Source organism: Sus scrofa, chromosome 17 (genome assembly GCF_054392235.1).
Source record: "Sus scrofa isolate SSC_HxYL_T2T_F1_AM1 chromosome 17, Sscrofa_HxYL_maternal_Yorkshire_Landrace_v2.0, whole genome shotgun sequence".
Taxonomy (NCBI): Eukaryota; Metazoa; Chordata; class Mammalia; order Artiodactyla; family Suidae; genus Sus; species Sus scrofa.
Genome location: NC_139399.1, coordinates 31,444,015 through 31,466,522, shown reverse-complemented (window position 1 = coordinate 31,466,522; position 22,508 = coordinate 31,444,015). Strand labels below are relative to the sequence as shown.

General features: G+C 40.6%; 1 protein-coding gene across 11 annotated transcripts in view; it reads right to left on the bottom strand.

The window, feature by feature from the left end:
* MACROD2 (mono-ADP ribosylhydrolase 2) overlaps positions 1-22,508 on the bottom strand; it is a 2,051,375-nt gene that overhangs the window by 534,512 nt on the left and 1,494,355 nt on the right. Inside the window, exon 9 of one of the 11 annotated variants that reach the window (XM_085004522.1) lies at positions 18,080-18,173. The exons of the other annotated variants lie outside the window; for them this stretch is intronic. Coding sequence (XP_084860648.1) covers positions 18,126-18,173 — 48 coding nt within the window. The 3' untranslated portion in view covers positions 18,080-18,125. Of the gene's footprint in view, positions 1-18,079; positions 18,174-22,508 lie in introns of those variants that run through there. 11 annotated transcript variants of the gene reach the window in all.

Below are 22,508 nucleotides of genomic sequence, written 5' to 3'. Positions count from 1 at the left end.
TTTGGAAGTGTCTACAGGGTGCAACCAAGTTTAGGAGGTACCAAGTGAAAACTACTTATAGAATATGTTGTGGGCCTACTTTGAGTAGCCTTTTGAAGACATCAGTGTGACTTCATAGGGGCTGCTGGTCCTGAAGTGGTCAACAGTGGAGTCTGCACATCATCCTTCTTTGTAGCCACAGGCCAGGCTATTCAGAGCCAGCCCCAAGGATGCTCACAGTCTTTGCCTACTTTCATCCCCAAGATCCCCTTGCCTTCTGCTGCTTGGTCCCTCTCACTCCCTGTAGCCCTCCATCTACTGTGTCCTTATATAGAGTCTCTTATTCCAGTCCATGTCCCCTCTCCTCTGTGCAGATGGCCAGAAAGACAACCCAATCCCCAACCCTTGCTAATGTAGTCCAGTATCCTGGAACACTGGGGGATAAAACAGGTCTCCAAATGTCCTATTTTTCAAAGATCCGTGGCTTCTTGGGAGGGCTTGGGATGGCCACAGCAAGGTCATGGTCAAAGATGGACCCATTCCCAGTTGTGCTCTGACTGATAGCTATTTCCAATCTGGTACATGTGGTCTCAGGTAGAGCATGCTAACTTTGGGATAATATCTACAAAGTTGTGAGCCAGCAGGTCTGGCCACCTAAGTATGAATGAAAGATCTCAGTCTTGAACAAAAGCCCTTCTTTTATGGAGGTAGATTAATACTCTTCGACATCCTTGATTTCCTGGAATTTGCTCTACTAAGATAACGATGTAAGTGGCCACCAAGGAACTTAGTGATACAGAAGACTGACAAAGTGAAGGCAGGCCTTAGCCAAGATACCATCTAATTATGACCCAGACCTTTGAGTATTCCTAAGGCTGGGATAGCCTAGGAAACTTGGTTTGCATTAACAAAGTGATGCTTCATCAGAGGCCTCTGTCAAGGTCACTGAGGGACATCCTGAAGATCAGACATGCCCTGGCCCAACTCCCCAGAAGCAGTGGTAAGGTAGACATGAAGTAGAGCCTAAACACTTGGATCTTCAAAATATCATCAAGTGACTTTAATGCAAGGATCACAGAGATGACTTGATGGCCCTGACTAGCAGGTCTTTCCAGGAAAAATCATTGTCCTGCCATTCAAGCCAGTAAGCCTATGGTGGAAATTCCAATCACAGAGGCAAACAGCAGAGAGGTATTTCTGAGAAAACAGAACATTCAATTTTACTCAAATACTGTAAGCATCCTCTTGTATGACTTAGTCACAACATAGACTGGCTTGCCAGAGTCTAAGCATTTAGAGCTAGACTATACCCCAGAACTTCCTCTTCCTAACTGATGGAAACATTTTATCCTGCTCTGTCCAATATAGTACCCACCAATCACATGTGGTCATCAAGAGCTTGAAATGGGGTTGGTGAGTGTGAGTAATTAAGCTTTCAGTATAATTTTCATTTAAAAAGCCATATGCAGCTAGTGTCTACCATATTGTACAGTACAAAAAGTCAACCTATCTTGAGCAGAAAGCATGCAGAACTATACATAGACACTAGACAGTAAGTCTTTCTATTAGACGATCCCCTTGCCCTAAGGTTTTCCATCAGAAGCCCTTTCTCCTTAAAGAAATAAGAAAAAAACTTCTCTTGTAAGTGGAACCACCATTCATCCAACACAGGGAATTTGAGACATGACCACTCATGAGCCATAACTGGCCCCTAGATAGGTTTAAGTTGGTTTGTACTAAATTTTAAAAATTTTTTTAAAATTAAAGTACAGCTGATTAACAATGTTTCTTCAGTTTCTGTTGTACAGCAAAGTGACCCAGTCACACACTGTGCTAATACAGTAGGACCCCATTGCCCATCCATTCCAAACAGTTTGAATCCAAAAATCCTGAACTGCCCATCCATCCCACTCCACACCCCATTGCCCCCTGCCCCAGCAACCACAGGTCTTCTCTCTTTGACCTCGATCTACTTCTGTTTTGTAGATAGGATCATCTGTGCCATATTTTAGGTTCCAGAAATAGGTGGTATCATATGATATTCATCTCTTTCTGGCTGGCTTCATTTGGCATGAGAATCTCTAATTCCATCCATGTTGCTGCAAGTGACATTAGTTTATCTTTCTATGGCTGAACAGTATTCCATTGTATATACTTACCACATCTTCTTAACCCATTCATCTGTAGATAGCCATTTAGGTCGTTTCCATGTCTTGGCTATTGTGAATAGCACTGTGATGAACATAAGGGTGCATGTATCTTTTTCAATGAAAGTTTTGTCTGGATACACCCCAGGAGTTCAGTTTCTGGATGAGAGAATAGTTCTCTATTTAGTTTTATGAGGCATCTCCATACTGTTTTCAATAATGGTTGTACCAATTTACATTCCCACCAACAGTTAAGGAGGGTACCATGTCCTCCACACCTTTTCCAGCATTTCTTTTTGTTAACTTGTCAATGATGTCCATTCTGACTGGTGTGAGGCGGCACCTCACTGTACTTTTGATTTGCATTTCTCTAATAATTGGTAATGTTGAGCATTTTTTCATGTCCCTATTGGCCATCCATATGTCTTCTTTGGAAATTTGTCTATTTAGGTCTTCTGCCCTTTTTTTCAACTGGGTTGTTTTTTTCTTATTGAGCTATTATTAGTTGTTTGTATATTTTGGAGATTAGTGTCTTGTCCATTCCATCATTTGCAAACATTTTCTCCCCTTCTGTGGGTTGTCTTTCATTTTTCTAATAGTTTCTTTTCTATGCAAATGTTTTAAGTTTAATTAGGCCTCACTAGTTTATTTATATCTTTATTGTCATTATTCTAGGAAGTGGATCAAACAAGATATTGGTATGATTTATATCACAGAGAGTTCTGCCTGTGTTTTCCTCTGGGAGTTTTGTAGTATCTGGCCTTATATTTAGGTCTTTAACACACTGAGTTTATTTTTGTGTATGGTATTAGAGAGTGTTCTATTTCCACTCTTTTACATGTAGCTTTCCAGTTTTCCCAGCACCATTTGCTGAAGAGACTATCTTTCACTGTATATTCTTGCCTCCTTTGTCATAGATTAGTTGACCATAGGTGCTTGGGTTTATTTCTGGGCTTTTTACCCTGTTCCATTGATCTATATTTCTGTTTTTGTGCCAGTACCATATTGCTTTTTATAACTATAGCTCTGTAGTGTTTTCTGAGGTCAGAAAGCTTGATTCCTCCACTTCCATTTCTCTTTTTCAATATTGCTTTGGCTATTCAGGGTCACTTGTATTTCCATACAAATTTTAAGATATTCTGTCCTTATACTGTGAAGAATGTACTTGGTAATTTGATAGGGATCACACTGAATCTGTAGCTTACCTTGGGTAGGATAGTCATTTTGACAATATTGATTCTTCCAATCCAAAAGCATGGTTTATCTTGCCATCTGTTTACTAGATTATTAAGAGTTTAAAAATTCTTTCCAACACTTGAAAGTTGGATTTTTTTCCTCTCAACATCTATTTTCTTGAGAAAAATAAGGTATGAGGCCAGCATGGCCAGTCTTTCATGGCAATGATTATCTCGAGCACAATATGCTCAGACCTACTTCCTTCACTCATGTAGCCTGCCTTGGCCCTGGAAGGGCTGGAGTTTGAGAGACCTGGACTAGAAATCTTCCCCAGGCAGAGGCGTCTAATCTCAGAAACTGGCAAGCCCGGCAGTTTTACCTCTGCTGCCCTCTCCTTTAATGCTCAACAAAGACAGGAAAGACCTCAACACAAACACCTTCTATTCAAAGTACAATATCTTCACTGTTATTCCAAGGCAAACATGCATCTCTCCCTCTCTCTCCCTATCACACACACACACACACGATTTTCAAGTCATTTTATCAGAATGAATGTGAACCTAGGCAGAGGCTGCTGGTTTCAGAGTATACAGAGGTGGCCCTTCCTAGCTGGAGCATCTCCTTAGCTTTGCCTTAGTTTCTAGATCTGTAAAACATTGGTAACTTGAGAACCTGGAAAAGTCCTGATATATCACTAGTGCTCAGTGCATGTTAGCTACCATTACTCTAATTAAGGAAACCACCTCTCCACGGAGAAATAATGAAGATAAACCTTCACAGTCTAATACAGACACACAGGCAGCTTTTCACTCTCCAATCAACTCTAAACCACAGCATAAATCTGAGTTTGCTCATATATGTAAAATGAAGAGTCCCAAGAAACAAGTAGTTAGTGACTCATCAAAAGCTCTGTATTTCGCCAATGTGCTAATGGCTGCAGCACAGCCTGGGCTGGGTTCCGAGTTACACAGACACAAATGCCACATACAAAGGGAGACCACTGCCAAGTGTACCCAAATCAGCCCTTTGTCTGACCCAGACAGGTCTCTTCCAATAGAATTCTTAAGCCACTGAACTTGATTGCAACTTCAGAATAAAATGTAAAATATCTAAAACTGAGGTGACTAAAAAAATCAGCTTTTCTTTACAGATTCACTTTTGAAAAGTACATTGTGTTTGAACGAGACCCATATTATTTGCTGCCACTCATGTGATGAAACACTTGGCAACATCCTTCCCTCAGCAAAAAGCTTTCTTTGCTCTGCATAAATTTAGCTTTTAATTCATATGAAGTTAAGCAGTTCTTTAAGAATCCTTCAAAGGGTGCCTAAGGCCAACCCACAGATCGCCAGAGATGGTTGGTGTTTATTATGGCTCTTACTCCCATACATTGATGTTTGTGCGGTGCAAATGCCAGTCTTCCAACCACCTGTTCACCCATCTTCCCTAAGTTAAATTGCAACTGCCCTAATTCCCCTCCTCCATCCACCAGGCAGTGAGTTCCAGTTACAAGCAGGCAGGCTACACTCTCCAAGTCTAGAACAATCTCCAGTCCTGATTTTTTTCCCCCAACCCTATCCACTTTCTGGTATAAAGCAATTGTATCCACATGTTGCTGGGCTGGAAGTCAAATCAAACAAGGCAAGAGAAAGTCATCTCTACTGATCACATTCCTAATTTGTGCTCAGAAATAATTTCAATTCAAGCCAAAAGGATTATCTTCACCTAATTAATTAATACACATTGGATCATTTAACTTCTTCACCAACTATAATATCTATTGTATGTATACATATAGATATGCCCACACACACCTTTGCTAGTGCTAACAGCAATGTAACAAATAAAAATTGTGATTTAGCACAGTTAACATTTATATAGCACTTTGAAAGCACATTCACATACTTTTTCTTACGTACTTCACAAAAGACACCTATGAAACAGATGGGATCAAAAGAAAAAAAACAATTCTCAAGCATCCATATGATCCTGGCATTGTGGTAAGGCTTTCTGCATTCTGAGTTTAACAGTGCCAGGACCAGAGTGAGGGGAGGGAGGCGACAGGGTGTAGAGGTTAAGGAGGTGCTCACGCTCTGAGTCATACCTATGCAAGGCTGGCATCTGAGAGTTGCTTCCTTAAATTGTGCATCCTCGGCACCCCAATTGCCCCCCCCAACTCCTGACTCTGCTCACCAATACACTCAGCCACCTTGTCACATTTTCTTCCTCCTTTCAAAGATGGGCAGACTCAGACCCAGAGATCTTCAACCTCCAGTTAGTACTTCTTACCCCACTCACATGTTTTTCTTTCCACCCAAAGGCCTATGGCCCAAAGCCATGGCCAAATAAAACCACACTTATCAGCTGCTTAGGAATTCACTTGGCTCTCTCAACTGTCACATAAAATTCAGAGTGGAGTGCACTCCAAAGAAAACAAACAAACAAACAAAAAAAACCCAAAAAACTCCATCTAATTATTGTTATCACTTTACACTATGAAAAGTCTGTCAATTTTTAGCTTTGCTGGTTCCTTTAAAATCCTGTCACTAGCGTATAGAATTATGAATTGGGTTTTTATCATCAATATTTTTGGTTTGAGGATGTAAGGAGGTGGATGGACTACCCAAGAGGTGGAATAAAGCAAATTTTGCATCATACTATCATTTTCATTTTTACACAACTTCAAATATACTCTGTTCCCTAGCTTCAATGGCACTTTTGGGAAATCCACTGGAAAAATCTGTGTCCATGACTTTAACATTCTCCAAAATAAAAATATCATCAAGACTTACCCTGATCCAAAGTCACTAAAACACAAAAGCTTCAAATTTAAGGCCACTTCACTGTAAAAGGCTGTATATTTTATTTCTTTCCAGCAGCTCTAAATCTACTCAGGCAGAATTATGAGAATACAATAACATGCCAATTAACTACAGTCAACCAGCTCCTAATTCTCCAACTCCAGAATGTCTTTATTATTCATGGAAATCCCTGTCATGTTCACTGAGAAATGGGAAGGCAAAATGAAAACAAAACCATCTACTCTTAACTGTGGTTATAATTGTTCTTATAGATGCACAGCTCCTCACCTTGAGCTTCAAGTTCATAGATCAAATTCAGCCCTGTTCTCTGCTGGGGATCCTGCTGACAGATCGTCACCTAAGAGAAAAGCCACAGGCCTATGCATGGCATCCACAATCAGGAAACATGCTTAATTATGTATCTGTTCCTGCTAACCCTTCCCTGACGTTTAAACACCCACTTGCCATTACATGGATCTGATGAGGAACAGAGTGAAAGGCTGGGTGAAGCTAGGGCTGTCGCTTCAAGAGATGACCTCCAGTGAGATCCATGTTTGGCCCATGGCCGGTCTTCCAAACTCATCACAAAGAACTAGTGGGAAGACAGGCATGTGGAGGTAAAGACCCAGGCCAGGATATTCTGTTTGAGAAACCAAAAATGAAGGAACTCTGAGACTATCTATAAGCCCCAATTTGCTTTTTAAATGCATGTTTAGTCTTTTTAAGGTATATGGTGTAGGAAGTGTTCACACAATTTCCAGTGGTGCCTTAGGGAAATGTGGATGCCCTGGGCCCAGAGGATCTTTTAGTTCCTCTTTGGAATCTGTTCTTACCTTTGCATCCTCTCAAATGTCTGGGAAGCTGATGGTCTTTGTTATTGGAAGGAAATCTTGACCCTCCAGATTCATCTTAACTATTCACAATAGCCAAGACATGGAAACAACCTAAATGTCCATTGACAGATGAATCGATTAAGAATATGTGGTATAGGAGTTCCCGTCGTGGCGCAGTGGTTAACGAATCCGACTAGGAACCATGAGGTTGCGGGTTCGGTCCCTGCCCTTGCTCAGTGGGTTGACGATCCGGCGTTGCGGTGAGCTGTGGTGTAGGTTGCAGACGTGGCTCGGATCCTGCATTGCTGTGGCTCTGGCGTAGGCTGGTGGCTGCAGCTCCGATTCGACCCCTAGTCTGGGAACCTCCATATGCCGTAGGAGCGGCCCAAAGAAACAGCAAAAAGACAAAAAAAAAAAAAAGAATATGTGGTATATATACACAATGGAGTACCACTAAGCCATGAAAAACAGCAATCCCATTTGCAGCAACCTGGATGTAACTAAAGATCATGCAAAATCAAGTCAGAAAGAGCAAGACAAATACCATATGATATCACTTATATGTGGAATCTAACATATGGCACAAATGAACCTATCTATCAAACACAAATAGACTCACAGAGAAGCAGACTTGTGGTTGCCAAGGGGGAAGGGGGAGGGAGTAGGATGATCTAGGAGTTTGGGGTTGGTAGATGCCGATTATTACATGTAGAATGGATCAGTACTTTGGTCCTACTGTACAGCACAAGGAACTATATCCAATCTCAGGATAGAATATGAGGGAAAATTATGGGAAAAATAATGTGTATATATGTGTACACACACACACATATATATGTATGAATGAATGACTAGGCAGTATAGCACAAATTGGCACAATATTGTAAATTAATTATACTTTAAAAAAATATACATTTAAAAATCTTCAGAACAGGGAAGATACTTATGTTGCTTGCCCTGGCACCCAGTGTCATGCTGGATACTGTTACTGTTAGAGCCTGGGTGCCAAACAAGACAACAAGGGATGAATACCCGTTCCTGCAGTTATTATTACCGCAACTTTGACCCAATGACTCAAGTGTCATTCCCATATGTTGTAAAAAGTCTCCAAGCCAGGACTACATCCTATGCATATTTCCCCAAACTAAACACGTCACAAAATTACAATGTAGGTTCACCTCCTTAGATTCTTATGGAACTTTATTTACTCCCTACCCCATTTGGCTTTTACTGATAATTCTTTCTGCCACAAAATGTAATCTATGTTAAATGATGAAATAGATCATTCCTAGCCAATAAGCTGTTTAAAGAAAAGAAAATCATGGACTTGGAGAAGAGACTTGTGGCTGCCTGATGGGAAGGGGAGGGAGTGGGAGGGATCGGGAGCTTGGGCTTATCAGACACAACTTAGAATAGATTTACAAGGAGATCCTGCTGAATAGCATTGAGAACTATGTCTAGATACTCATGTTGCAACAGAAGAAAGGTTGGGGGAAAAATGTAATTGTAATGTATACATGTAAGGATAACCTGACCCCCTTGTTGTACAGTGGGAAAATAAAAAAAAAAAAATATTCACCTACTTACATTGCTAAACATTCTACTAGCATAGGTTGTTTTTCCCTCCCTCATGGTTTTTAATTCATTTGTTGGAATTAATTGAATGTTTCTGACTCATCACTTGTCATAACTCCACTTGATTAGGCTCCTCTGCATTGTGCACAGGTACTGGCTTCTTCCTGACTTCACCTCCAAAGTCTTTACAGGTTGGCTCTTGGCCATCAGCTATAGGCATTTCGGAAAATGCAACTATGGTGGAGACTAACCTCATTTCTACTCTGCATCCCCAAGACTTTAACCCCTGCCTCCAAGAACATCCATCTCCAACCCAGTGCCAGATAGCCAGCCAGAGGATAGAAGCCAATCAAGTTTTCCTAAGAAGGGAAGGCTTCATTCCTCCAGTCCACTTTAGCTGCCTTCCAAACCAAGGTTGTTTGGCACTTCACTCATTTAAGGAGGGACACTCCATCACTTTCTCTTTCATAACTCGAGCTAAGGATGATCTCTAATACAAGGCTTGCTTAACACCATTTAAGGAAAATGGTTAACTGTATTTCTAAGCAAACTATAACTTATAAACTGCTTTCACATGAAATTGTCATGGAAATTTTCACACTCATTGAAACAAGACAGCATCTTTCAAGTGAGATTTTCAACTTCCTATCTGCCTCAGTTTCCTTATCTTTTTTTTTTTTTTTTTTTTTTTTTTTTTTTTTTTTTTTAAAGAGGAGTTCCTGTTGTGGCTCAGTGGTTAACGAATCCAACTAGGAACCATGAGGTTATGGGTTCGATCCCTGGCCTCACTCAGTGGGTTAAGGATCCAGCATTGCCGTGAGCTGTGGTGTAGGTTGCAGACGTGGCTCGGATCTGGTGTTGTTGTGGCGTAGGCTGGCGGTTATAGCTCTGATTGGACTCCTAGCCTGGGAACCTCCATATGCCGTGGGAGCAGCCCAAGAAATGGCAAAAAGACAAAAAAAAAAAAAAAAAAAAAAAAAAAAGCTTAACATTCCCACACCCTGAAAGAATAGTGGTGAAGTTTCATACTTGGCACTTTTTATTTAATGTGACAGACATTGACATTGTACTGATTCCTATTCTATGTAAAGCACTTAAAATGCCACGTCTGTGATAGGCTCTTAATAAATAATTACTGTATTATCCTAATCAGCCACATCACCAGAAGAAACGGGAAGTGAGCCTTTCCTACATGATGTGATTAAAACACAAGGGGGCATCTTTCTTCCCTCCTTTCTCTTCCTGTCAAATTCCCATCTTCCTCTGGCCTCCAATCCCTTCTCCACTGCCTTCTTTCCTCATCTTCTTTTTGGTTTCAAATCATACCTTCTGGAGATTGAGGAAACATAAGAAAAAGGATGAGAACACATAACATTTAGGTCTAAAGAGAACAATTATGGAAAAATAAACAGAACAATGACGGAAAAATAATCTGGCTTCTGCTTCAAAGTAGGGAAGTGCCCACCCAGAGCCAGAAGAAACGGATGGTCCTTTCCCAGTGGTTGGTATTTAATTAGCACTCTGCTATTGTTAATTGACTCTGCCGTCACAGGGATAAATCATTTACAAGTTATTCTGGGGGCTCCTCCTGTTGCCACCACCATGGCATCAATCTCATCAGCTTTGTCATTACAGAGCTCAGTCATTTCTCACCTTTTCAGGAACTCTGCATGAATTTGACCTCAAGAAGTATTTGGCCACTGTCATTTTAGCTATTAAACGTCAGATTCAGACATCTCAAACTGTCTGTCAAGACACCACATTCTGGCAGCAATGAACCCATTACATTCCCCCCCCCCCCCATAAAGCGTGCTCTGCAGACACCTGAGATTGTGGGATACACATTTTCTCAGGAGTCTCATTTGATGGTGGGTGCGTTTGAAAAGAATGTCTGTCACCAGCGGTATTACTTTCCAGACTTTTGATAGTTTGTAACTGGCCCATCATGCAAATCACAACTGCTCATCTTTACTGGGTGAAAAAGGCAGCAAGGTGAGGCAGTAAGATGCATCCAAGCCACCTGCTACTTTAGCACTTTTCAGGTTTGTCTATTAAGATCCATCAAATCTTCAAATTGCATTTTTGCTCTTCAAGAAGAGTCACACTTATCCCTTCTAATGAGTCACAGGAGGGCAAGAAGGCCAATGGACATATCCCCATCATTGTCAAGTGTTTCCAATAAACTCTTGTTCATCCATTCCATTTGACAACTCTGCACCTATGCAGTAGTGGCTGAAGGCATGAGGATGCTGGGCTGGATTCAGAGGGAAAGACAGAAAGGCAGGAGGATAGCAAGCAAGGGAGAAACAGTATGAGTAGGACCAGAGAGACTTTTCCATGGTGTTATAGACCCATTTGACGGTGGAGTGGTGCCTAGAGATCCTTCTTAGAATATGGATTTTAAACAAAAATACAGAAGATGACAAAGGGAACAATCTCATTGAGATAAGAACCACCTAGAAACAGTGTGTGCTATGGTAAAATGGGTGTTTCTTCACTACCACATTAAAATAAAATTTAGCAGGGGATTCAAGTCACAGTGAGTGTAAGTAGTGTTTTGAAATCTCTACAACCGTAATGCAAAAGGAAATCTCTGATTTCTATGGATGATTAAGTCACAGGAAATGGTGATATCACTGTGGTTGTGGCTACAGTCAAGATGGGAGGAAGTGCTAAATTGTGCTTGGAGGTAAATAAAAATCATTGCCTTTTTCTCCCCCAAGTTCACAGATTCCCTGAGACCTCTTAAGAGTCTGTAGACCCTGGTCAAGGGCTTCTGGTAGGGGAGGAATTTGAATTTTGTTATCAGGGGAATGGAAGCCCTGGGAGGAGCCTGCAGGCACCAATCTCCTGTCCATTTAAATCAAGAAGCTCCAGAGTCTCCCTTGACTCTTTGCCTAGTTCCCTGCAAAGCCCTGGGTACCATCTGTCCTGGCAGTCACCTCGTTATCATGTGACAACTGTCTGTGTGGTCTCTTCCATCAGATTGTAAGGACAAAAACTATGTATCAACCATCTTTGTATAAACAGTACACATTATCTTGGGACATATTAGCAATTGAGTGCATATTTATTAAATTAATGAAGACTAAGTTGTTTTTGAAAGAATTACACAGGGATCTGCACTATCAACATTTCTCTGAAGAATCTACTTTTCTTTCTGAAAAGAGTTACATGGGGAAATAACAAATGTTTTAAAAATAGTATCAGACTTTGCAACGGGAAGTGGAAACACCTAAATCAAGTAGATTTTTAAAAATAATTTTAAAGTTGATTAAAAAAAAAAAAAGATAATGTGATTGCCTCAAGACCAAAGTACTCTGGGGTTTAAGAATCACAGGAGCCTCTGCAGGGAAACAGAAGGCCAAGTGGGCAAAGAAGTTAAATGCTGTCTTCACCAGCCATGGGTCAACAGGTCAAAAACTCAGGCAAGAGAATGAGCTTCTAGGTATATTGGATTTCTCCAGCTTCTTCCTTGAATAAGCTTCCCAATTTTAGACAACAGCCTGGAGCTGTCTCAGCCCAATGCACTGCCATCCACCCTTGGGTGGGCCACATCCGGGACCTGGCTGGGGCTGTGCAATCAGTTGGTTTCCAGCCCCGTGCTTACTGGGGGCCGGAGGAAACCACCAGCATCAAGACCTGATTCTTCCTTTGGAATACCACTGAAATACAGCTGATAACCTACTTAGCATGCTCACAATCTGACATGGAAAGGAAGGTCTGTGTGAGACAAATAGGCTGGCTTCACACACACTTAGCCTGTCATTGTCAAAAAGAGTGTAAAAGTCATTCATTCAATGCACTTTTATCAAGGCTTTCTATTTACCAAGCTCCCTGGATTCAACACACACACACAGAGACATGCTCATTCCAAAAAGTTCACAGATGAAATTAAACAGTCCTTGTCCTCAAGTCAAAAGGGAAGCTAACATGTAAATCCACAATTATAGTAAAAGCCCTGATATATATATATATTTTTTGTCTTTTTGGCATTTGTTGGGCCACTCTCGCGGCGTATGGAGGTTCCCAGGCTAGGGGTCTAATTGGAGCTGTAGCCACCTGCCTATGCCAGAGCCACAGCAACGCAGGATCCGAGCCGCATCTGCAACCTGCATCACAGCTCATGGCAACACCAGATCCTCAACCCACTGAGCAAGCGCAGGGACCGAACCCGCAACCTCATGGTTCCTAGTCAGATTCGTTAACCACTGTGCCACGATGGGAACTCCCAAAGCCCTGATAATTTTAAGAGAAATTTTCCTAAGGTTGCATGGAAAGGAAAAACAAACAAAGGAAAAAGAAAATCACCAAAGATTCAATATTTCAGCAAACATGACAGGAGTAAAGGAATCTGTCATCTCAAGAAACATGTACTCTAAATAAGGACAGGGCTGATCCCTGAGAAATCGGAGCTTGTCAGGGTCTAACTGCTATCAGGGAGGTATAAACATTCCCTGCGCTTGTTCATCACTTGATGAGATTTGGCTCAGGAATAAATGTCATGGTCCATGTCTCAGAAATGTTGCCCCAACATGGCTGTTCATCTTTAGCCCTCATCACATGAAGGTTTAGGAGACTCTGAGAACTGCAGGCAGGCTACTACAAGTCCTACTTGTTAACTCTTCATTCTTTCATCCAACGTGGAATGTGTATGGCTTGGTACCCTGCTAGGGGCAAGAAAATAAAAGAGGACCAAACAGTGGACCTACTGTCTTGGTTTCAGAAAAAGATAACAAGTAACTCTGCCTAAGTCCTGTGAGCAATAGCGTGGTAAGCACCATGGAATCACAGTAGAAGAAATCCAAACTGGACTGTAGATTTGGAAGCATTAAAATAAGATCTCTGAAAAGAGCCATCTATTTTAATAATTAAGGAAAAAAATGTTTTCAATAATCAAGTTGTTTTTTGTTTGCTTGTTTTTTGTTTTTAAACACAAGAGCTGCACCCACAGCATATGAGAGTTCCCAGGCTAGGGGTCAAACCAGAGCTGCAGTTTCCAGCCTACACTATAGCAACACCAGATCCAAATTCGTCTGCAACCTACACTGCAGCTCACAATGATGCCAGATCCTTAACCCATTGAGAGGAACCAAGAATAAAACCCACAGCCTCATGGATACTAGTCGGGTTCGTTACGGTTAAGCCACAAGGGGAACTCTTCAATGATCATGGTTATGAACTTAGAATCCTTAGTTAAAATTTCAACCCTGCCATTTATTTGCAGTGTGGTCTTTGAAATTTTACTTCATGTTTTAAAATGTCAGTTTCCTCATCCATAAAATAGAAGGATTGCAATGGCTACCACCTGGGATTGCTGTGTTAATTAAATGAGATAACCTAAGGGAAGCACTTAGACAAAGGAGGTACTCAAATTCTCGACATGTGTGACTATATTATAAATATAACGTTATAATATATAAATATGTAAAATCAAGCTCAAAATGATTTGCCTTTGAAATCTACTTATCCTTGGCTATCATTCATTGGCCAAAAAGTTCACTTTTTATTTGTAATGGAGCAGGTCAAGGCATTACCTTTGAATCTCTAAAGTAGATGTGTTGAACTCAATATAAAGTAGTACGAAATGCAGTATAAAATAGGGTTTGAATCAATCTCTCTCTCTCTCACACACACACACACACACCCAAAACCTCTTCTAACCACACTGAAGACATTCACATTTCACCTAGTTCAAGGCTGTATGTTACTGGGTAAACCAACTGCACAGGTAAATGGTAAAGAAGGCGATTTAAATCCCATTCCTGCTCCAACCACCTCATGGAATTTCTTTAATTACACATTTAATAAATCTATGAATACATTCCAGACTACACATTTATCCCCACCCTCTAAGGAAAATCATTAGCCAACCTGAGAAGCGGGGAATGAATTTTCTTTATCCTCTGCCTCCCATATAGAACGTGACTATTTAGGGGGCTCACTCAGGGCTGGCAAATGGCCATTTCCTGTCTCTAGACAAAAAGGCTTAAAAGAACTCATAAAAAACAGTTCAAATCCTCTGCAGACATCCAATAACTTATAAGGAAGAGAGCGTTTTGATGAGTTAGTGCAAATGAATCGGGAACACATGGATCCGATTTCCCTTGAGTTTATGTTTGTAAAGAGAAAAACTTCATAGAAAAAAAAATGAACTTTGTAGATGTCACTGAACCCAGGGGAAAAACTTATGGGATGATTACTCAACCTAATACATTCCTAAGTTTCCCTGTGCTTCACTGACACACACCCAGGTCATTTGTAGCTCAATTTGGACTGTCAAACACACCACCCATCATGCTCTAATTGTTTTCAGAGTAAAATTCCAGACAGCTGACGATATTAAAGTGTCTAGTATTTTCAGCAGTGGATTTTAGTACCATGGTTTTATCTAATTCCTTAAAGGAAGCTAATTTTGACAATGGCAGGAGATTCTGGAAACGATATAGGTGACACATATCCAGGGGCCCAATCCACCGGTGGACAGTGTAAATAGGCTCCCATGAAGGACAACGTGGTACCGATGAGAAAATCATCTCTTACAAAATCATCATTTTGCAGCCCTGCTAAATGGTGGCCTCATGCCTGGGGAGAACTAATTTGAACACCTTTTTCTCAGGTTTTTCAGGAGCCAATGTAATTTCACAAGATCTGAGAGACAGACCTGCAATCTGACTATAATAGTTACTCAATGGTTCAGTGGTATATGTTGATGACTTTTACTTATTAAATCTATCTCATGTGTGGAGGCATCTGGACACAGATTCAGAGACAGTGATTACTAGCAACAGGGTAGGAGACATATACTAAAATCCTTTCTAAGAGAGAGAAAAGGATGGAGTTTCTATTCTGGCTCAATGGACGCAAATCTGTTTAGTATCCATAAGGACACAGGTTCAATCCCTGGCCTCACTAAATGGGTTCAGGATCCAGCATTGCTGTGAGCTGTAGTATAGGTTGCAGATGCAGCTCAGATCCTGCATTGCTAGTGTATGCCAGTGGCTACAGCTCCAATTCCACCCCTAGCCTGGGAACCTCCATATGCTGGGAAGCTCCTAAAAAAATAAAAAAGAACCTCTATTGTGTCAAGGGTGTCACAGAAAGCTGGCTAGCAACTCCTATGAATATTTAATATGAGTGGAGGTTACATGTTATATGAAGGTATGAACAATAGTGTTTATTTGTCAGTCCATGTCAAAGGGGATTGCAGGATGGATGAAACAAAGGCTCATTAGTAAGAAGGCTCTGGTAGTCACTTGGTACCTTCCAGACAATACATCCCCATCAGGACTGCTAAACCCTTGTTATAAGGTCTGCTGGCTCCTGCTTGAGAGGGAAATTTACTCTCAAAACTCTCAGCTGATACTTTCCCACACTAAAGAGAATAAAGAGGAGCTGGCATCCTAGTAGATTTTAGCTGGAAAAGATCTTTGAGTGGAACTGTTCCAATCATTCTCAATCACATGCTGGAGAAAATGTTTAAATGATAGGCTACATATACAGCAATGCAGTAGATGTGGGCTATGGTGCTGATATCTGATTTAGTCATTTCCCAGGTGATTTTCACCAATTTTACAGATGAAGAACAATCCCAGAATGACTAGAGTATCTCCTGAAATCTCCTTATTCCCAGGTCAGTGCCTTATCGACAAGCTCAGCAATACCGGGGTGATTAGGGAACATCCAGTGTATAATCGGGAAGGAAAAACAGCCCACAGCAAGGGAATATCTGCTGGCTAAACACAGCCAACATTTATGTTGAAACATAAATGTAGTTGAGTTATTCTTATGCCTTGTGCAGGCTCTAAAGTCAGCAGATCAAGTGAATATTTCACATGGACAAAATTATTCTTTAAACTTCTTTAGGAAGGCCCTATGTTAGAAACTGACACTGCTCTCAATAAGTTCAACAAAACCTGTTTTTCCTCCACCTTTAGGAGAGATTGCTAGAGCTTTTTAAGTCCCCAATGAGAGAGAGAGAGGAAGTTTTTGGCTAATATTTAGGAGCAACGTCAGAGAAGCAACAGCAACAAAAAGTCTTTACATACTAGCATTGCACCAATACAGAAAAACAGCTAAGAAATATATGAGAATCTGAACTGACTAATTTACATGTCACCTATCCAGAGGTTTATTGTAAAACTGAAAATAAACTGCATCATTTAAAAATCTCTCCCCTTGTTTCTTCTTCTTTTTTTTTTCCCCCAAGAGTACACATAGCAGAAGCTATAGCTATAGGCAGTGCTTCCTCACCAGAGGACAGCACTTGCCCTTGTGCCCAGCAGGACACATCTCAGGTGGCTACAGCCCTTGCTGCAGGGCCAAGTCCAAGGATTAGTAGGTTAGAATCGACTTCCTACCCTGAGGTCTTCACATTCAGGATCACAGATTTGAACACTTCATTCCAACCAATTTCTAGTAACTTGGATTCACCCCAAGTTTAGGGAACTGTAAATCCTCCACTACCCTTCTAGTTCCTGCTTCGTGCAAATTAATAGCCTCCTCACTAAAAGGTGAAAGTTCCATTTGTGGAATGAAGATGCTATAGCTTTCTTCTCTACCCTCAAGCATCCATGTGATAGGACTTCTATGTAGTCATTGAATAGAGATGGATAAGAACCTGATCTGATTCAAAGAGGCATGTTAGCAAGCCTTTTTCTCCCCAAGTTCACAACCACCTCCCCCAATCAAGCTTTTGTCCATAATTAAACTGATATTCTAAGTCCATAGGTCCTCACTCCTGAGAACTTTCTTTTAGTATGATTCTGTTGAAGAGCCAAGAGATTGGAGAAATGATGGCTTTGCCAAATCTCCTCCTCCTTCTGTTTCTTACCCCAATGAGTAGCAAACAATGTCATCACCAAAGGAGGTTTAGTTTCCAAAGAGGCCACCTCTATGCCCGAATGTGTAAGAGAAGCAATGAGATGGCCACAGATTCCATATAAAACAGAGATCTGGCAGAGAATACTGCCTCTCACAGGCAGATAATTCAACAGTACTTTTGAATGAGAGTACTTTTCTTGTTCTGCCCTGAATTGAGCCAGATGACAGTGGCAGGATTGCTGATTTTCTATTCAATCATGGCAGCACACGAGCCCTATCCAATTAAGGTGGAGAGCAAGTCAAAGGGTTGTTTTTCCTCCCTACCTAGCAAGAAGAAAGGAACACGCTTCCAGCTAACAAAAATGGCTGTAGAACATCCTTCAGTAGGACATCTCAGTGTCATTTTTATCCCTATGTCAGATGTAGATCCAGCCACATGCTCAGAGGTTTATTTTCTATTTATAAAAATGTCACATCATTGGGATAATCAGCAGATTTAATCTCATAAGGAGTTTTAAAGGTTGTCTATTTTGAAACCTCCATATAATCCAGATCATTTACAGAAAAGCAACATGGCAGCCTCTTCTCCTACATTAAGTAGGTCAAGGCTATTACTACTGACTCCAAAGATGTATCTGTACGGAAGTTAAGAATCATCTTAAAGGCATCAGACAGCATATGTAAGTAACACTTGATCTTTGGTGTGTTACCTGAAGAATCAGAGAAGACAAATCTTTCTATTGCTCTGATTGTGCCATTATGACCTGGGCAAAGACATGACCATGGCTTCATCAGTGGGACTGCCCCAGGATACAAAACCAGTGGTGATGGATTCTGAGCTGGAAGACACATGGACACATTCCTCACTTTGCATATCAGGAGTTAAAAGACATAAAGTTTACTGTCCAAAGTTACATGAGAATGTAGATTAATCTGATTAGAACCTCAATTTTCTGACTTTTTAATTCAAGGATCTAATTTTTATACCAACCTCCCCCTTTTGGATAATAGCAGCCAGAGATGAACTGCACTCAGTTTCCTCCCACCCAACTTCCAGATTCCAGGAGCCTTAAGTCTCATTTTGGCTCCATGAAAGGGGAGAGGAGCTACTGTTATAAGGTGGCCTCCTTGATACAATCCAGCTTCCAAGCCATATTTTGCAAAGAGACCCATCTTATTTCAAATGCACAAATCCCAATTCTAGCAAAATTTTGTTCATGCCACCTGAGCAGACCTCTTCCTCCATTTTTAAGTACTGTGCACTAAACCGTTAATTGTAGAGGATCTCTGCTTCACCTGAATCATGCTACTTATTCTTGGTTTCTATCCATTAATGGCTTATGTTAAACTTCCATGTTTCTTACCTTCAGCTTACAAATGAAGAAAGAGGAAGATACAGCCCATCAGAAAATAAACAAGCTTACGACTTGCCCCTCCATGACAGTATTTAAAGACCACATTTTTAAATGAGTGCCTACTCATTCTGCTGATGACAATAGCGGCTTGTAAATTTTTCTCCAACTTAACACATTTGAAAGACCTAGACTAGTTCCATTAAAAGCAGTGGTTGATCAGGTGATCATAACAGGGGTTCTACAAAAGGAGTTGAATAAATTACTTAAGATGTGAAATTTGGAAGGAGGATAAAAACCACCTAGTGATTCTCAACCCTCCCTTTTCTCTAGCTCAGAGTTATTAGCCTTGAGATATTAATACTAAAAGTGGGAGGTTTTTGTTTTGATGAAATAGTGCAATACTTTTGCCTCAATCCTGATTCTTCACTCAAACCAGCAAAATGGGCTCTTTAACTCTACTACCTGCCCAATAATTAGTAACATCTTCAGCAAAACACCCTCCTAAAGCAAATCTACCCCCTTAAAAAAATATGGCAGGAGACATGGCCACTGGCAGCTCTTGTGCCCTATCTCCTTCTGCACCACCAAAGTGGGCCCTAACTTTATTTTCCCAACTCCAGTTTGCAACACATGTCCCAGGAGAAGACTCATCAGCCTATTTTGGGTTCCATGCTCACATACGTACTTGCAGTCACTAGGTTTGTGTATATTGAAATAATTGTCACTGGGTACACATGCAGGGTTATAGTAGAATGTGAAAGTATCCAACTAGCCCATCGTAGGACTTTCCTTACCCTTGACCCTTAACTGCCACCTCTGTAAAATTAAAGATAGAAAAATACCTACCTTGAGTAGCGTTTTGCAAAGATGTTAAAGAAATATGTAACAGTTTGTGTCCCAAACACAGGTCATAGGGCATATCAGTAGCCAGAGCAATATTAATTTCCCTTCTTTTGCTACTTCACATATCCTCTAACTCTTTCTAGAAACCCCAAACTTTGTGGCAGTATATATCTGTATGTTCCCCTATTGAATAGAATCCCAAACCACACAAAGACATAACCAAAAAAAAAAAAAAAAAAAAAAGGAACATTATAGGTCAATATCCTTGATGAATAGAGACAAAAATTTGCAACAAAATTTTAGCCAACTGAATCCAGCAACATACAAAAAAGATCATACACTGTGACCAAGTGGGATTCATCTTAAGTTCATAAGGGTGGTTCAACATACACAAATCCATGTCATACACCACATTAACAAAAGAAAAGTCAAAAACCACATGATCTTAAAATGCGTGGAAAAAGCATTTGACAAAATCCAACATCCATTCATGATAAAAACTCTTACCAAAGTGGGCATAGAGTGAACATACCCTAAGACAATCAAAGCGATTTATGACAAACCCACAGCAAATATAATACTCAATAGAGAAAAGCTGAAACACTTCCCACTAAAATCTAGAACAAGACAAGGATACCCACTCTCACCACTTTTATTTAACAGAGTATTCAAAGTCCTAGCCATGGCACAGAAAACAAAAGAAATAAAAGGTATCCAAATTGGATGAGAACAGGTAAAACTGTCACTCTACACAGAGGACATGATACCATACACAGAAAACCCTAAGGACTCCACACAAAAACCACTTGAATGATCGATGAAGTCAGGGAAGTAGCAAGGCACAAGATTTAACATACCAAAATTGGTTACACTTCTGTATACTAACAATGAAGTATTAGGAAAGGAATACAAAATACAGTACTTTTTAAAATGGCACCCACAAAAATTAAATACCTAGAAATAAACCTGACCAAGAAGGTGAAAGACTTATACGGTGAGAACTATAAAATATTAATCAAGGAAATTAAAGAGGATCCAAAGAAGTGGAAAGATATTCCATGCTCCTTGATTAGAAGAATTAATATTGTTACAATGGCCATACTACCCAAAGTAATCTATAGATTCAATGAAATCCCTATCAAATCACCCATGACATTTTTCCAGAACTAGAACAAACAATCCAAAAATTTATGTGGAATCATAAAATACCCAGAATTGCCAAAGCAGTCCTGGGGTGGGGGGGAGGGAAGCAGGAGGTGTAACTCTCCCAGACTTCAGACAATATTACAAAGCCATAGTAATCAAGAACAGACATACAGACCAACAGAATAGAATAGGGAACCCAGAAATAAACCCAGATACCTATGGTCAATCTCCAACAAAGGAGGTAAGAATATATAAACAAACAATTCTATTTCAGCATAAACCCCCTCACCCAAGACAGTATATTTTCAGGTTCTCTCTACACTCCATTCTATTTATCTAAAAGTAATGAGGCCCTGGTGGACACTGTGCTAGGTTAAGGAGTCTGGCAGAGCAAGACAGAAATCTGACCCTAACCTACCTGGGACTATAAGTTGATGTCACTGGAGCACCAAGGGGCTTGGGTTTTACAGGCATCCTTTGGTAGGAGACTTTACAAGAGTTCATACATAGTGATAGTAGGAAGAAAGGTGCTCAGGCATCCTTGTCTCAGTGCCTTATAAAATATGATTAAATCCCTCCCAAGAGCACTGGCTCACTGGCAGGAGTACACATTAAACCAGCACAATTTTTATTATTTTATCTACCGTGATTGGTTTTTTTTTTGAGAAATTATTTTTATTTGTACAAGATTCATATTCTTGCTCTTTCCCATCTACTGTGATTCTTCCCATCTACTGTGATTCTTATTGATGTGAACAGGATTGTGAAGCTTGGAAGCAATAGCTAGAAGTTCTCATTTCTGGCTGCAAAACCTGGGCATGCCTGTTGGGAATAGATGCCAAGCCTGGGGATGGAGAGCTAAGTGATCTGCCCACTTGACAAGCTCTAAGGTGGGGTGGTCTATGGTGACACCTGGCATTTGAACACTCCTTTCCACCAATAAAGCCAGAAAATTCCTTTTGGTATAACTTTTACTCTAACCATGGTGTTCAGAATCACAAGACCAAGAGATAAAACTCCCTTCTGATCACTGATGGAAATGCTGTCACAAACCTTAACAAAGACAGACTGAAAACGGAAAAGTATGTTAGTAAGAAGGAGGGAGAAAGAAAGGAGAAAAAGGGGCAGGGGGAGGAAGAAAGAAGGAAGATGAAGGGACAGAGAAATCAAACTATTTGCCAGTCATCAGGGTTCCTGAGGTGCAAAATGAACAGGGCATATGTGCAAAGTCTGGAAATAATTTTCTTCAATCATGTCACCACTGATGAGCACCACAGTTTGCACCTGAAGATCATGCTTGGGCTAGTCCAAGGATACGTTTTTATAGCAGCTTATTAGGATGATTGCGATTATTGCCATAACCACATTCATGCACAGAATGTGAAGATTTTAAGATGGCATTTATTTTTTCCACATTTATTTTAAGCATCAATTGCTCCAGCAACTAAGGCCAGTGTAGATACTCAAACGATGCTTCCAGACTAAAACATCCCCCACCCCCTGGGGGAGGACACTGCTCCTTCCAGGTTTCTGAATGTTGACCATTCTTCTGTCTTCCGCACAACTGAGGGATGGTGCCTTGTTCTGTTTCTGTAAAGCATCGTCCACAGGAATTGAAACTTGGTGTGAAGGATATAATTTTCCCATCAGAAATGTAAGCATCATTTCATGTGTCGGTTAAGCCTGCCTGTTAAGAATCACACAAATCTTAAAGATGTTCCATGTCAGTGACATATGGAAGGCCCCCCACTTTATTTTTTGGTGATCCACAATATGATTCAGAAATAAAAGTGACAAACAATTTTTAACACTGCATATGTTCAAAGACCT